At 45.9% G+C, this 14,349-nt stretch overlaps 1 protein-coding gene and 1 long non-coding RNA gene across 2 annotated transcripts in view; both read left to right on the top strand.

Moving 5' to 3' along the window:
• The window catches only part of LOC126635329 (uncharacterized), a 494,663-nt gene that overhangs the window by 385,106 nt on the left and 95,208 nt on the right, over nucleotides 1–14,349 (top strand). The window lies entirely within an intron of this gene.
• NEGR1 (neuronal growth regulator 1) overlaps nucleotides 1–14,349 on the top strand; it is a 232,562-nt gene that overhangs the window by 123,005 nt on the left and 95,208 nt on the right. Inside the window, exon 4 of the mRNA XM_050306397.1 lies at nucleotides 13,780–13,911. Within this exon, the coding sequence (XP_050162354.1) occupies nucleotides 13,780–13,911 (132 nt within the window). The remainder of the gene's footprint in view (nucleotides 1–13,779; nucleotides 13,912–14,349) is intronic.

Here is a 14,349-nt window from a genome sequence, read left to right as displayed (position 1 = left end):
AGTATAAATGGAAATATCAGATTTATACTTTTTCCTGTCTCTGGAAATTAGGATGGATTTGGTGTTCCTGGGAGGAGCTGCTCCCTACTCCCAGCTGGCTTGACTGGCATTGCACTGGTTCTTTTACAGGGACTCTACAGTCATGATTGATTTTACAATGAAAGGCTTTCTTTGCTCCCACAACTTTTATAAAATCCATGTAATTGCAGGGAAGGAGGCTTTCATGGACTGTCACAGCCTCTCATAATCCTGAGGAACAGTTTGCTTTACAAAGCAAGATCTGGAAAAAAAACCCTCACTTTTGACCTTTAAGACAATGACAATGAATTTGGCTTGAAGTGTCCATCAAGGGACCCGAGGAAAAATTCAGTTGTAGCAGAAAATGGATTTTAACTAAATGTCAAATAAAATTTTATTAGAAACCGTGGTGATACTTTAGAGTAATAGCTTAAAGCATTGAGTGGCTGCAGAAAGGAGCTCTTATAATGTTCCTGGAGAGGGATAAAGCAGAAAAGAAGAATTAGTGCACTCGGGCTGCAGAAGGGGCTGAGGAATAGGCAGAGTTTCCTCATCTTGAATTCAGGGAAAAAAAAGATGTGGTACCTGGGGACATGGGTGAGTGGTGGCCTTGGCAGTGCTGGGGAAATGGTTGGACTCAATGAGCTGACAGGGTTTTTCAACCTCAGTGACTCCATGAAAATTAATGCAGATAATCAAAGAGCTTCCAGTGAGCCCCTGGCTCTGTACCTTAACCAAAGGACTGGGAATGATGAAAGGTGTGCTCATCCATTACCACAGTGAAAACTGAAAATGGAATTTGAGGCAGACATTCTTGGAAGATCTTGTGGAATGAGAAGAGACAACAGGGGTGCTCAGAGTGCTCCTACCAAGTGCCCAGTAGAGCAAACTGGAGCTGTTCCCACCACTTAAGGTCCAAGGGCAGGCAGGTATAACCTCTCTTTGGTTTCCCTTTTAGGTGTCAAATTCTTGCTTCACTTTGCCTTCTCACCCCTTCTTGGAAGTGGATATGAATAGAATCCCAGAATCTCAGACTGATTTGGGTTGAAAGGGACCTTAAAGCTCATCCAGTCCCACCCTTGCCATGGGCAGGAACACCTTCCACTATCCCAGGTTGCTCCAAGCCCCATCCAACCTGGCCTTGGACACTTCCAGGGATGGAGCAGCCACACCTTCTCTGGGCAACCTGTACCAGGGCCTCCCCACCCTCACAGCCAAGAAATTATTCCCAATCTCTAATCTAAATCCCTCCTCTTAGTTTATAGTGCCCATGGGAGATAAAAAAAGAGGCAAAATTACCACAGACTAGGCATGGACGTCTCTGATGGGAGGGAGAGCTCCTGGGTTGACACAGCATGGCAGGACAGGCCAGGCAGGGATGCCCTGATGAGCCTCAGTGCTGAGGTCTGGCAAATTCATTGCAGATGCCATGTCACAGACCTGCATCCCCACAAACCCTCCTTTTCCAAGTGGTGGGCACCAAGGGAGAGCACTGGGACATGGCACTCAGTGCTCTGCTCTGGGTGACAAAGTGGGGATTGGCCACATGTTGGACTTGATGGCCTTGGAGCTCTTTTCCAGCCTCTGGGATTCTGGGAATCTGTGCCTTGGGACGTGCCTTGGGTGTCCCCTGCTTGATTAACGGACACAGCTTGGTCTGGAATGGGAGAACACAGGATCCAAATTACTTCTTGCTCAAAAATCTTGTAAAACATGATGGAAGCAAAGGTACAATTTCCAGCACATGTTCTGCTAGTGCAACAAATAAAGAAGACTTTTTCCATTCCAGTAACACTCCTGTGCTCAGGTGCATGTTCCATGTGCAGACAGTTACAAATGGCTCTCACAGCCCAGGGAACATCAGCCTGGCAAATATAAAGCCTGGATTTATTAGAAAAGAAAATGCAGGAGAGTTGCAAACACCAGATCTCTGTAATGGTTTATATTCTGTCTGCAGCTCCTCACCTCTCTCTAAACATCAGCTTCATCTGCACTTTCTAATTTCTCCCAGTTTTCCCCTGTAATTCCCAGTGGCACTAATGAGGCTCACAGGGAAGCGTTGTATCTCAAATCCAGCACTAAATTATATTAACCAAGCATATTTAGAATATTCTCAAATTGTTTGTCAAAGCTGCTGCTAAAAGATAAGGAACTGAAATCTCTGAATACAAATGACTCAATGTAGACTAATTCCAGGGCATGATCATGATTTACATCAACGCAGCCTTGACTTGCAGGAGGTCGGATTCAATTTTTTGGAACACGAGATAAATTGAACCTTTCGTAGGAATAAAAATAAAATACATTTTGAGGTGATTTTTAAGCTCAGTCTGTAAATCACTGGCCTGGAATCTTTATTGTGCATGTTTAACTTGCAGTCATTATGTAAATGCTTTCATTATATAAATATTCATTACACAGCCCCATTATGTAAATGCAGCAAATCTCCACACTCAGCGGAACGCTCAGGCTGCAGTTTGTAATCTGGAAATCTGTATTGTTGAAATGTCACCCGAATAAATTGCAGGTATTACTTATTTTGTTCTGACATTTCAGAGCAAAGTGCATCATCGATAGTTTAAGAATGAAACCAGAATGTTAAAGAATTCAGGTCTGACACTACTCCAGCTTTAGCACTTGTATGTCCAATGTGTGTGGGGGGTTTACACTGAGGGTTTGGCAAAGCTGTCGGCAGCAAAACCAGCAAAAGGCATTTGGAAGACTTTTGATAAAATGCTTCTGCATTCCAAAATTCAGGTGCTGTTATGTCAAAATTCTTTTCCACTTTGGTTATGACAAAAGTTTCCCCAGCCACAGAGGGATTGAGATGCTTAGAGAGTGCAGTGAAAGGACAAGGGGAACAGCTTTAGGCTGAAGGAGGGGAGGTTTGGAGGGGATATTGGGAAGAAATTCTTGGTTGTGAGGGTGGTGAGGCCCTGGCACAGGTTGCCCAGAGAAGCTGTAGCTGCCCCATCCCTGGAAGTGTCCGTAGCCGTGTTGGATGGGTCTTGGAGCAACCTGGGATAGTGGAAGGTGTCCCTGCCCATGGCAGGGCGTGGAACAAGGTGGGCTGTAGGGTCCCTTCCAACCCAAACCAGTCTGGGATTCTATGATCCCTGGTTACTCTCAGTTCCATATTTTCCAGTTCTTCCCTGCTCTCTTGCTTCTTTTCTCACACTTATATCTCCATTGTTCCCAGTCCACCTTTCAGTTATTTTCCCAAACAGGATGATGAACTGGATGCCGGGATGCATTTGGAAGAACAGATTCTCAGAAATTGTGAATTTAGCTGAATAAACAGAGATCTTCCCATGTTGAGTGGAAGGCAGATCCCAGCAGAAGGACACCCATTGTTCATTCCGTCCTGGTTCCAGGGAATCATGACACAGAAACATTTCCAATATAACCCAACAAACCCCCAAAACCCTGTAAGAATAGTTTAGCATGAGCAAAATAACAGATTTTTCACCAGCACTGAGGAAGACAGTGGTAGTGCTCACAGAAATTAGGCTGAGTTTAGATTTGAACACATTCACATGATGGCTCCTCTCCGTCCTCTCCCTCTCCTCCCTCTTCCATTTGCTGCGTGTGCAGGATGTGATAGGACTGAAGGTACTCTAATGCCTCTCCCGCTGCTCCTGGACAGCCCTAAAGCTGTGGAGATATATTGCATTAATGTATCATCAGAGCCTGACCATGTATTAGTGCAATTCATCTTCAGAGCTCTGCAATTACCACGTTGGGCTGGTGGGGAAGGAGCCTGGGAGCCAATTCCATTGTGGACAAAAGGCACTGCCAGTCCCTGGGCAGCAGGACCCTTCCCCAATAACACTGCTGAACAACACTCAGGTCCTTCTCTGAGGGAGAGGCAAAGAGGGTTTTTAAAAACTCTCCCTAAATGCTGGGAAACAAACAAAGCTTGACCTGAGCCAGCCAATGTCAAAGATTCTGCTCCACTTGCCCTTCTGCTGCAGAGCCGCCACCTCTCAGATGTGTCCACACGTGATAGAAATGAGAAGTGCTTTGTTCAAGTGCAAGTACTTCAAACTTGGATTTTCAGCCTGAAAATACTTAACTGACATGGATTATGATCAGATTCCAAGGGCTTTGTGTGTGTACAAATGGTGAAATCTTTTAAAATGCTCCATCTCTCACTTAAAAATAGGTTTAAAAGTGAAAGTTTTAGAAATGTGAGTTTCTATCTTGTTTCTTTTCTTTTTCTTTTTTTCTTGTTTCTTTTTTCTTACTAAATTCTAAACATGGAGCAGATATTGCTGGTGAGGTCATTTCACACCAGTTTCCTCTCATGCCAGTGTAACTGTGCATTGTGTAATTTGTGATCAATGAGAAGCTGGTCTCCTCCAGCGTCCCCTTGGCTGCTTGACCAATCCCCACTTTGTCACCCAGAGCAGAGCACTGAGTGCCATGTTCCAGTGCTCCCCCTTGGTGCTCACCACTTAGAAAAGGAGGGTTTGTGCACACTGAAGCTGCTCTCAGCACCAACCATGTCATGTGAAGGATTTTGCTGTCAAACCGCATTTCCCAATTTTGCAATTCCAAGTTCAAGTAGCAGTGTGTCAAACAGCCTGGCAATCCTGCTGGCTGGAAGGACCTCTTTCCTCAAGCTGCTTTGTCCCAGATAGCTCAAACCTAGTGATTATTTTCTCCTGGTTCACCAAATCCTGGAATGATTTGGGTTGGAGGGAACCTTAAAGCTCATCTCCTTCCAAACCCCCATGCCATGGGCAGGGTCACCTTCCACTATCCCAGGTTGCTCCAAGCCCTGTCCAACCTGGCCTTGGACACTTCCAGGGATGGGGCAACCACAGCTTCTCTGGGCAACCTGTGCCAGGGCCCCACCTTCAGTGGGAAGAATTTCTTCCTCATATCCAATCTAAACCTAGTCTCTGCCAGTTTGAAGCCATTCCTTGTCCTGTCACTCCAGGCTCTTGTAAATAGAATGGTTCAAGTTGAAAAGGACCTGAAAGATTATCTTATTCCAACCCTGCTGTTCCCAGTCACTGTGTCAGCTGCTTGGGAACAGCCTAAAGGCTGTGAGGGGCTTTCTAACATGGAACTTTCCTTTCATCGAGGTGACATCCTGCGGGAGATGATCCTTTGGGGCTGGAGCTGAAGGGCTCCCAGGCCGGGGGATAAAGTGGGATCCTGCCCCACTGGAGAAAGTGCCACCCAGTCACCTTCCTAAAGGGAGGAGATTTATTGCTGCATTAAGTCCAAAGCAAAGCTGGTTCCCTTTAGGTGCCTGAACAGCAGAATGTGAAATGATTCAGTGATTTGACCTGATGAGCACTGACAGAGCTACGCCTCCCTCGTGCCATCATTACTCATCTCGCAGGGAACAGCTCCATCCCGGCGCTGGCGCAGTGCTCCCAGGTCAGGTGAAGCATTACCGGCCTGAGCAGAAACATCTGTTCCCGCAACTGAGCTGTAAGTGTTTGGAGATGAGCCAGGGAATCTTCAGTGACAGACCAAGGCAGGGAGGATCAGCAAAGGGCTTAAGACTGTCCCAGACCAGGGAGGGTTTACCTGTGCCATGGGAGAGGGGCCAGGCAGGAGAAGCCTGCCCAGAGCCGTCAGCTCTGCTGCCACTCACGCACCCCTGGAATCTGCCAGCGTTCTCCAGGACGACTTTGGGAGGGAGGAAGGACAGGGATGTGCTCTCCAGAGAAACCTGTATGTGGCCTCTTGGCTGTGTGTTGTATATGTTGGCACCAGGTAGTTTCAGACAACCTGGACCTTCCAGCCTGGGTTGGGAGAAGCCTGAAAGCCCATCTCATTCCAGCCACAGCTTCTCTGCTACAACCTGTGCCAGGGCCTCACCACCCTCACAGCCAAGAATTCCGTCCCAATATCCCATCTAACACTGCCCTCTGGCAGTGGGAAGCCATTCCCGCTTGTCCTGTCCCAGGTTCCTGCAGGAATGCCTCAATGGTATCACTGGTTTCACAGGAATGCCTCAATGCCAGCACATTCCCCTGACAAAGATCAGGTTAATTTAGAGCTCAGATTCCTTGGGGCTTTACCAAGCCTTTGTGTCTGCCCCTGGATGACTTTATAGGGAATATCCCTCCTTTTCCTGCCTTGTTGTAAACTCCTCATTCCGTGCCCTTTGTGGAAGTAGCTTGAGATTTACTACTCCATGATGGGTGCTTTACACAAAACCATAGCTTTGGATTTTTACTATGAACAGGGATTCCTGCCTCTCCCAGCCATCAGTGCTGCACAGGACCCCCAGGTGTCAGGGAATCCCCAGCCTGGAGACTTGGCACAGTGCCCTGTTAACACCAAAGGCACAGCACCAGGGCCTGGGCTGGGGCAGCACCTCCCACCACTCTCCCTTGCCCAAGTGCTTTCTTGGTTTCATCCTGGGCATGGATGAGCATAATCCTGGAAAACACCTAAAACCTGTGTCCCCTGGGACTCATGCTCAGGGGGCACTCAGGGTGTTCTATCAGGCCTTACAAGAGGAGCATGATGTGCATGGGGCAGCTGAACATGCCAGTGATGGGCACATGGGAGTTGCAGGGGGGCTCGGGCCATCCTACAACCCCTCAGGGACTTAAAGATTTGTGATTAATATTTTATAGGCATTTAATGGCCTGGCTCATGATCCTGGAGGGCCATTTCTCAGTTGATAAAGGCTTGGCATGTCAGTAAATCGATGGTTCCCTCATATCAAACACAGGGCTGGCAGCTTCCCAAGAGCTGCAGCGGAACAGTGTGGAGCTCTGCACAGAGTAATGAGGGATTAATTAACAGTTTAAAGACAGCACAGCAAATACAGCACCCAGGATAAACTGCTGGGTGGGTTTCTTCCCTTTGCCTTTGGACAAGCAGTAGTGACTTCCAAAATCACAGGTCTCCCTTAAAAAAGACAGTGTCTTCTGGTTTTAGGTTATGGGAATTTTGGCCTTTTCTTTTTAACGAGACTTGTAAGTACCATTCTTGGGAGATTTAGCATTAGGATCCAGTTAAGTGACATTTAGTACCACAAGCCATTACTCTGGGGTGAGGTGGCATTGCACTGTGGTCAGGGCGTTTCTGAGGAAGACTCAGAAAAATGTCATTTTAATCAGGACTGTTTCAGAAGTTTGAGCATCCCTGCAAGAACAATTAAGGGTATTCCCAGGAATCCTCAGATCTTCTTAAAATCTTTAAAAAAATATTCTCGATAAAATGCAGTTGTTAGAAGAATACTCAATTTTAGATGGTCAAATAATTAGGGATTTGTGAAGGAACTGAGAAAGAAGAGCAAGATCACAATTTGTTGAAATACAAACTAAAACTGTCAAAAATCATTGCACAGAAAAAAGTATGATTATTTTCTTGACAATTTTATAACAAATGGAAAGTATTTTTTACTTTTCAATAAAAGTAGATGAACTCATTAATAACTCATAAAATGCAGTGAGAATGAGAATTTTAATACAGGCCGAGCTTATTCCCACAGATATTAGTTCATTTTTATGTGAGAAACACTTCGCTTTTGAGTGAGTAGTGTGTGACTCTCAGGAGATATTTCAGTGAAACAAAGTCTTTAGTGTTCAGAACCAAACCAACTTTTCACCCGCTTTTTACTTCCTTTGTACAACATCCCTTGTTTTTGGGAGATCCTGGTCTTTTGAACCAAGTGTGCCAAATCTGGGGCTTGCATAAAGCTTTTAGAGAAACGTAACAGATAATCTTTAAAACGCATCAAGATGCTCCTGTTTTCACTCTGGGAACATCACCTCCTCCTTTGTGTTCAACTGGAATTTTCTGGGCATCAGTTTCTGCCCGTTGCTTCTTGTGCTATCACTTGGTACCACAAGTGTTTGCCGTGGTCATCCCAACCATACCTGCAGTTCCTCCTGCTTTAATTCCCATAATAATTTCTTCTGGGCATTTTTATTAATAAAATATATTTTAAACATACTAATAATGCTTTTTTAAATGTACATTTTACAAAAAAAAAATGGTGTAGCTTTTGAGGGATACGAAACAATATGGGAAAAAAAGTTATTAGTGATTCATTTAGCTTTAGTTATGCTTTCAGTTTCAGCAAACTGCCAACAGAAGAGTTGTGTCAAATGGGAGGGGTCAACAAATGTATTTGAGCCAGATAATCAGTACCTAAATAGTAGGTCATCATTTGCAGAATATAATTTTGATATAGAAAGAGGAGGAAGGTATGTTATAAAACTGTCAGACCACCTGAGACCACAGTCCTTTACCCCAGGATGAACATCCATGTGGTCCTATCAAGACTCCCTCCTGCCCCATCCCTCCTGCTCCCCATTCCCAGAGTGCCCTTAGCCTCCAGCTGACTGACAGACCAAGGCTCTTCCAAAAGCCACTGTAGGCATTGCCTTTATTGGGAATAATTAGCCCCTTCCCAAGAGCCAAATACCCATATTAACTCCTATGAATTATAAATAGCTCAGGTGAGATTTAATCATGTAGCTTTCTTATTAAAAAGATCATTGCCCAGTTCTTCCTTACACAGTTTTAATTTACTCTTTTTTAATTTTCTGTGGTCATCACAGGGTTTTGAACAGATCTGCAAAGATCAGAGTGAGGTCTGATATACAGGAACATCAATATCCATATATGACATGCAGGTCAAACCTATCTCAGGAGGGGTTACTTTTTTCTTCCAAAGTAACATCTGGTTTACTGGATCTTAAATTCACAGAATCCCAGGCTGCTTTGGGTTGGAAGGGACCTCAAAGCCCATCCAGTTCCACCCCTTGCCATGGGAAGGGACACCTTCCACTATCCCAGGGCTCCAAACCCTGTCCTACCTGGCCTTGAACTCTTCCAGGCATGGCACAGCCACAGCCTCTCTGGGCAGCATCAGGTATTAAAATGGAGCTGGTTCTCCTTTACATTAATTCTCAGCTGCTGAGAGGGAAAGGTCAGTCCATGTTGTGGAGTATGAGCCAACCATGTGTTCCTTGGCATGAAGTCAGCAAAGAAAGGAATTAAACTTGCTCCAAGCCATACTAAGTCCATGATTTCAGACTCCAGGGCAGCCTGGCAGTGGCTCTGTACAGGGACAGAATCTGGTGTAACTGTAGAGAATGGGGAAAACTGAGATGATTCCTCTTGTAGGAGCAGTTCTACCTTTTCCACACCACATCTCTGGATAACTGGCTGAGATTTACATTGCCCACACTGGGAGAACACACTGCTCTCCAAACAGCAGCCTCTGAACCCCCTTCAACCCCTGGAACTTTCAACTTTGTCATTCTGTGTGCCCATGTCTTGTCTTTTATCTCCTTACAAAATTGCTCCACCTGTTTTACAGTTCATAAACTGGAACTATATTGTAGTTATATAATATCCTAGTGAATAAGGAAAAAATAAAAATAAATTCCCCTTGGTTCAGCTGAAGTCCTCAGCCATTTTTGGAGCTTCTCTGGACTTGCACCAGATTTTTCTTTGGGCTGACTCATATTTAACACAGGGGAGGCAAGTGCTGCCCTTGCAGAACTCCTCCATCCAAGCCTGTGAGAATGGGTCCATATGGCCATGCGTGTGTGTGCTGCACCTGTGCCAGAACCCACAGGTGTGGTGAGAAAATCGTGTGCTCTCCTGAGGAATAAAAGCGTTGAGGATTTATCAGACGTCAGATCACACGTCAGTGGCAGAAAATAGACATTCAAGCTTAGTTTCACAGCCGTTTCCCTTCCTGGAGAAGTCTGGTCTCCTCACCTGTGCTGTCCAGACCTGTTTACTTAGGTATCTGTATATGCATCAATAATCTAGTTAAGAGATCTTCTGAAAATCCCATCAGGAATGGCCTTGGATGTGAGGCACCCTCATGTTTATGTTCCTTTTACTTCAACCAATGTTTTTTTCTTATCTTTGATCAAAGTTCTTGGCTGACACGACCTCAGGCTGAGGGACTGCTGCTAATGAACCTTCAGATTTCCTTTTCTCAGATACAAAGCCTGAGGAGTATTTTGGCTTGATGGCCAGAAAAGGCAGCCAGAAATATTTCCAGTCTCTTGATGAGTCTATAAAATGCTTGTGGGCTGCAGAAGAACAGAGTAAGGGTTGGTTATCCAGGACTGTGAGAGATCATAGGAAAAAACAGTGAGAAAACTGAGTTATCTCCTGAAACTCATCTTCTTTCCCCAGTGTCTTCATCCACAGTTTATTCTCCTGCTGCTTATGGATCTCCTTGCCTCAGCTGGATGCTCACATGATGCAGCATAAACACACTTACATATACTGATGCACAGATCCCTCCCACAGCTCAATGCACGTGCTCTCACATGATCCACGTGCTCCCACACAGCCATGGGAGATCTCTGGAACTAAGAACAGGCTGAGGAAGGGACATCGCAGGGCAGGCGAATTGGGGAAATTAAATGGGGTATCAGTGTATTCCTAAGAGTTTCATCTCTCATATTTACTAAGAGTTTACTTAGGTGAGCTGGATATAACATTTTGGGGGACATGAGGGTTTTAAATTGCCTTAATTTGAAGATCTGGAATGTGTGTGTGAGTTGCATAAAATCCCAGATCTGCCCAGCACTATCAAAACACAGGAGCATTTGCAGCATAAATGACAGTCAGAGCTCAGCATAAATCTGTATAAATACAAGGGTCATGGAAAGGGCTGATGTGCAGTTTTGGGAATCATTCTAACAGGAATGATGATTTAAGTGGTGAGTGGCTTGTGAGGAATCTAAACCAATGAACTGGCTGGCAGATGCAGGGAGGGGATTCTGCCCCTCTGCCCACTCAGGTGGGACCCACTTGCAGAGCTGCCTCCAACTCAGGGGTCCCAGCACAGGAGGGACACTGAGCTGTTGGAACGGGTCCAGAGGAGGTATCAAGATGATCAGAGGGATGGAGCAGCTCTGCTGTGAGTGAAGGTTGAGAGAATTGGGATTGTTCAGTCTGGAGAACAGAAGGCTTCAGGGTGACCTAAGTGGGGCCTTCCAGGACCTGAAGGAGTTACAACAAAGATGGAGAGAGACTATTTACAAGGGCCTGGAGTGGCAGAACAGGGAGAAAGGCTTTAAACTGCCGGAGGGCAGGATTAGATGGGATTCCTCCCTGTGAGAGTGGGGAGGCCCTGGCACAGGTTGCCCAGAGAAGCTGTGGCTGCCCCATCCCTGGAAGTGTCCAGGGCCAGGTTGGCTGGAGCTCTGGGCAACCTGGTCTAGTGGAAGGTGTCCCTGCCCATGGGGGATTGGAACTGGATGATCTTTAAGGTCCCTTCCAACTCAGGCCATTCTGTGGTGTGTTGACATTTAACCAGAAGTTTAGAGCAGAGAATGTTTGGTTTTACCTCACCCCCAAAACACTATGAACTTCTAATAAAATTCCAAGTAGTTGGAGATGTATTTTGTATTCTTTTTCTCCAAATTTATATTGAGAATTGGGATGGGATGCATCATAAGTTTATCTCAGGATTCAGTGCACTGGGCTGCCCAAGCAGGTAGTAGAGTCCCATTCCCTGGAGGTGTCCAGGGAACAACTGGACGTGGCCCTCAGTGCTCTGGGCTGGGTGATAATGTGGGGATTGGGCACAGGTTGGACTCAATGGTCTGGGAGGGCTTTTCCAATCTCCGTGATTCTGGGATGCTGTACAATGTTTTGATGCCTAACATATATCCAGGGAAGCACTGACATTGGAGAGCATTACAATCGCATCATTTTTAGTTATTTTTAACCTGACACAAGAGAGAATTTTGCATTTTATATAATTTTCTTGGCGTTTGAACCAAAGCAGAATTGCTGGAAGGTCTTTATCCTCTCTGTGGGCCAATGCTCCTGTTCAGGGGGGCCTTTGCATCCTTCTCTGCTGTTCAAAGCAAGAGGAAATACAGTTTTCCTGGGAATTGCTTCAACTGGCTGAAGCAGAGCAGGATGGGACCACACTGGGAACAGCAACACCTGCTTTGTTTGGGGAAGGGTTTTTTTATCATTTATTCCTATGAACATGGAGGAGAAAAAAAAAATCATGCAATTAAAAATCCTTATGCAATTCCTCATGTCCCACAAACTGTTTCACTACCTGTTATGAATATTCACTTCAATTCACAATAATTTTCCTATTTCAGTCTTATCTTTCTACTTCCCACCACCAGTGCTCACTTGGGCTCCTCCCCGTGACAGACACAGTGTCATGTGCGTGTTAATGAGCTGCCGTGCTGAACGATGTGATAATTGATGTTCTGAACCTTGCACACTTTAAAACATTAATTCATGAGCAGATAAGCAAATTAATTCACCACCATGATGGACATGACATAACCAAGCTCCTGCTTGGTCCTCACTGCCCACTCTGGGTTTTTTTCAGTGCTCCACAAGCCACACAGTTATTAACAGTCAATTAAAGGCTTGTCTGGGTGGGAAAACACTTCCAGCAAGTCTTTTAAACCTTTAGACCTATAATCTCCAGCGTCTGTGGTCGTGGCTGCTGTGATATACTGTGTTAAAATAATAATTATATTTAACGTTTTTTTATTTATTATGTGGTGGGTGCCTTGTGAGGAATCTAAACCAATTACTTGGCCATCACATCGGGAGCTCTGCTTAAAAGACATGGAGAGATGAACTTGAAAGCAGGGAGCAGTTTTCATCTGAGGGATATCTGAGCATTCCCTGCAACGTGGGAACCACAGCAGGGAAACACTGGGAGGTACTGGGATTTCTGGAGCTCCAGAAATGCCTGTATCTGCTGTGTCAAGTGGAGTTAAAGGAGCTCTTGAGTGGTGTCATTGGCACTGGTCTCTGAAACAATCTATGTGTGCGTTGCAGGGCACTGAGGTTTTACAGACACAAACATTCCCTTTGATTTCCTGTTGTTTCCCAGCAGACAGACCTTGGCCTGTGCTCAGAAATGCTCACTCACACTGTCCTTATTTCTGTGTAACAAGGCAAACACTGAGGATCCCCTTTCCTGGATTTGGCTCCTTTGGGAAAGGAGAGCTCTTCATTAGTTTTTTACTAATATGATGAGATTTTTATTAGGGCACAACACGTAAGCACTGAGTGGGTGGTGAGCAAGCCTGGAAGAGCTTTTTCTCTGGAGGTAGGAGGTGTGATGACCCATTTTACACCTACTGCCCCCCATCAGAGGGGATCAACCACTGGTTCCCTCCGGGACATGCCTGGCTCTGGCAGCCCTAGGGGGTTCACCATCCAGCTTCATGCTCTGCTGGGTGATGTAACAAGGACAAATGGTCCCTGGCCAGTGAAGGCAGCTGTAATGGGCAGCAAGGACAGATTAGCTGCTCCAGGAATTGCCCATGGTCCCTTCAGGGGTTGGGCTCTGCACAGGTGCAAACCATCAACCCTAATGGATGCTGAAGCTTTTAAGACAGGGATTTAAAGCACACCTAATTCCATGAACTCCCATGGGCAGGGCCTGGAGCAACCTGGTCAGGTGGAAGGTGGCCCTGCCCAACCTGGTCTTGAACACTTCCTGGGGCAAGGCAGCCACAGCTTCTCTGTTCTGTGAAGCCCATCAGGTGCAAATTACTCACGTGTATATAAATGTGTCTGAGCATCACTGTGGGGCAGGGATGGGAGAGAACCTTTGTTCAACTGCAGGAGCCTGAGGGGGTTTTCAGTTCACCTCAAGCTCCTGGAGTGGCGTTTCTGGGTGAAGGCTGCAGCAGCTCCCGGCTCCCCTTGCATGTGTGTTAAATCCTCTGAATGCTGGTCAGGTGTTGAAGCTTCCTGTGTTTTGTGCTCAGCTTCCAGTAATTTCTTTCTCTGATTGTTTCATTTCAGCAAAGCCCTTTGAGAGCGGGCAGTACTTGGACATCTATGGAATTACAAGAGACCAGGCGGGGGAATACGAATGCAGCGCAGAAAATGACGTCTCAGTCCCAGATGTGAAAAAAGTAAAAGTCACAGTAAGCTGTAAGTCATGTTGCTTCTTATTCCATAAATCTGGTGGAGAAGCGGCGGCAAAGGAAAGTCTGGTGCAAGTGGTGCAACTGTAGTGTTGGGCTTTGTGTCACGGTGGCAAAGGGAGCTATGCTGTGTCATGGCTGGGTTGGTGTCACTAAGGAGGTTGAGGTGCAAACCCTCCGTTTTGAGTCATTATCTGAGTAGGTTCTGGTGGCTGATGATGTTGTTGGGCTGAAATTTCCTGGTTTAACTTGCCGTGATGTGCAGTACAATGCAAGGAGATGAGAAACTCTGTTTGGGTGATTGGATGAGGATCGGTCTCTAAGGAAATTTGAAACATTCTCAGTAGAGACAGCAGGCTGTTCATGTGGTTGCCTTCTGAAGGAAGAAGTTTACTGGTGCGTGGCTCTGCTGGGGGAATCCTGGGGGTGGTGGGGGACACCAGGA

The sequence above is a fragment of the Myiozetetes cayanensis genome, unplaced genomic scaffold, assembly GCF_022539395.1.
Source record: "Myiozetetes cayanensis isolate MyiCay16 unplaced genomic scaffold, myiCay2020 scf12, whole genome shotgun sequence".
In the NCBI taxonomy this organism is placed as follows: Eukaryota; Metazoa; Chordata; class Aves; order Passeriformes; family Tyrannidae; genus Myiozetetes; species Myiozetetes cayanensis.
Note: the sequence above shows the minus strand (reverse complement) of the source record. Positions and strands in the feature narration are given on the sequence as shown.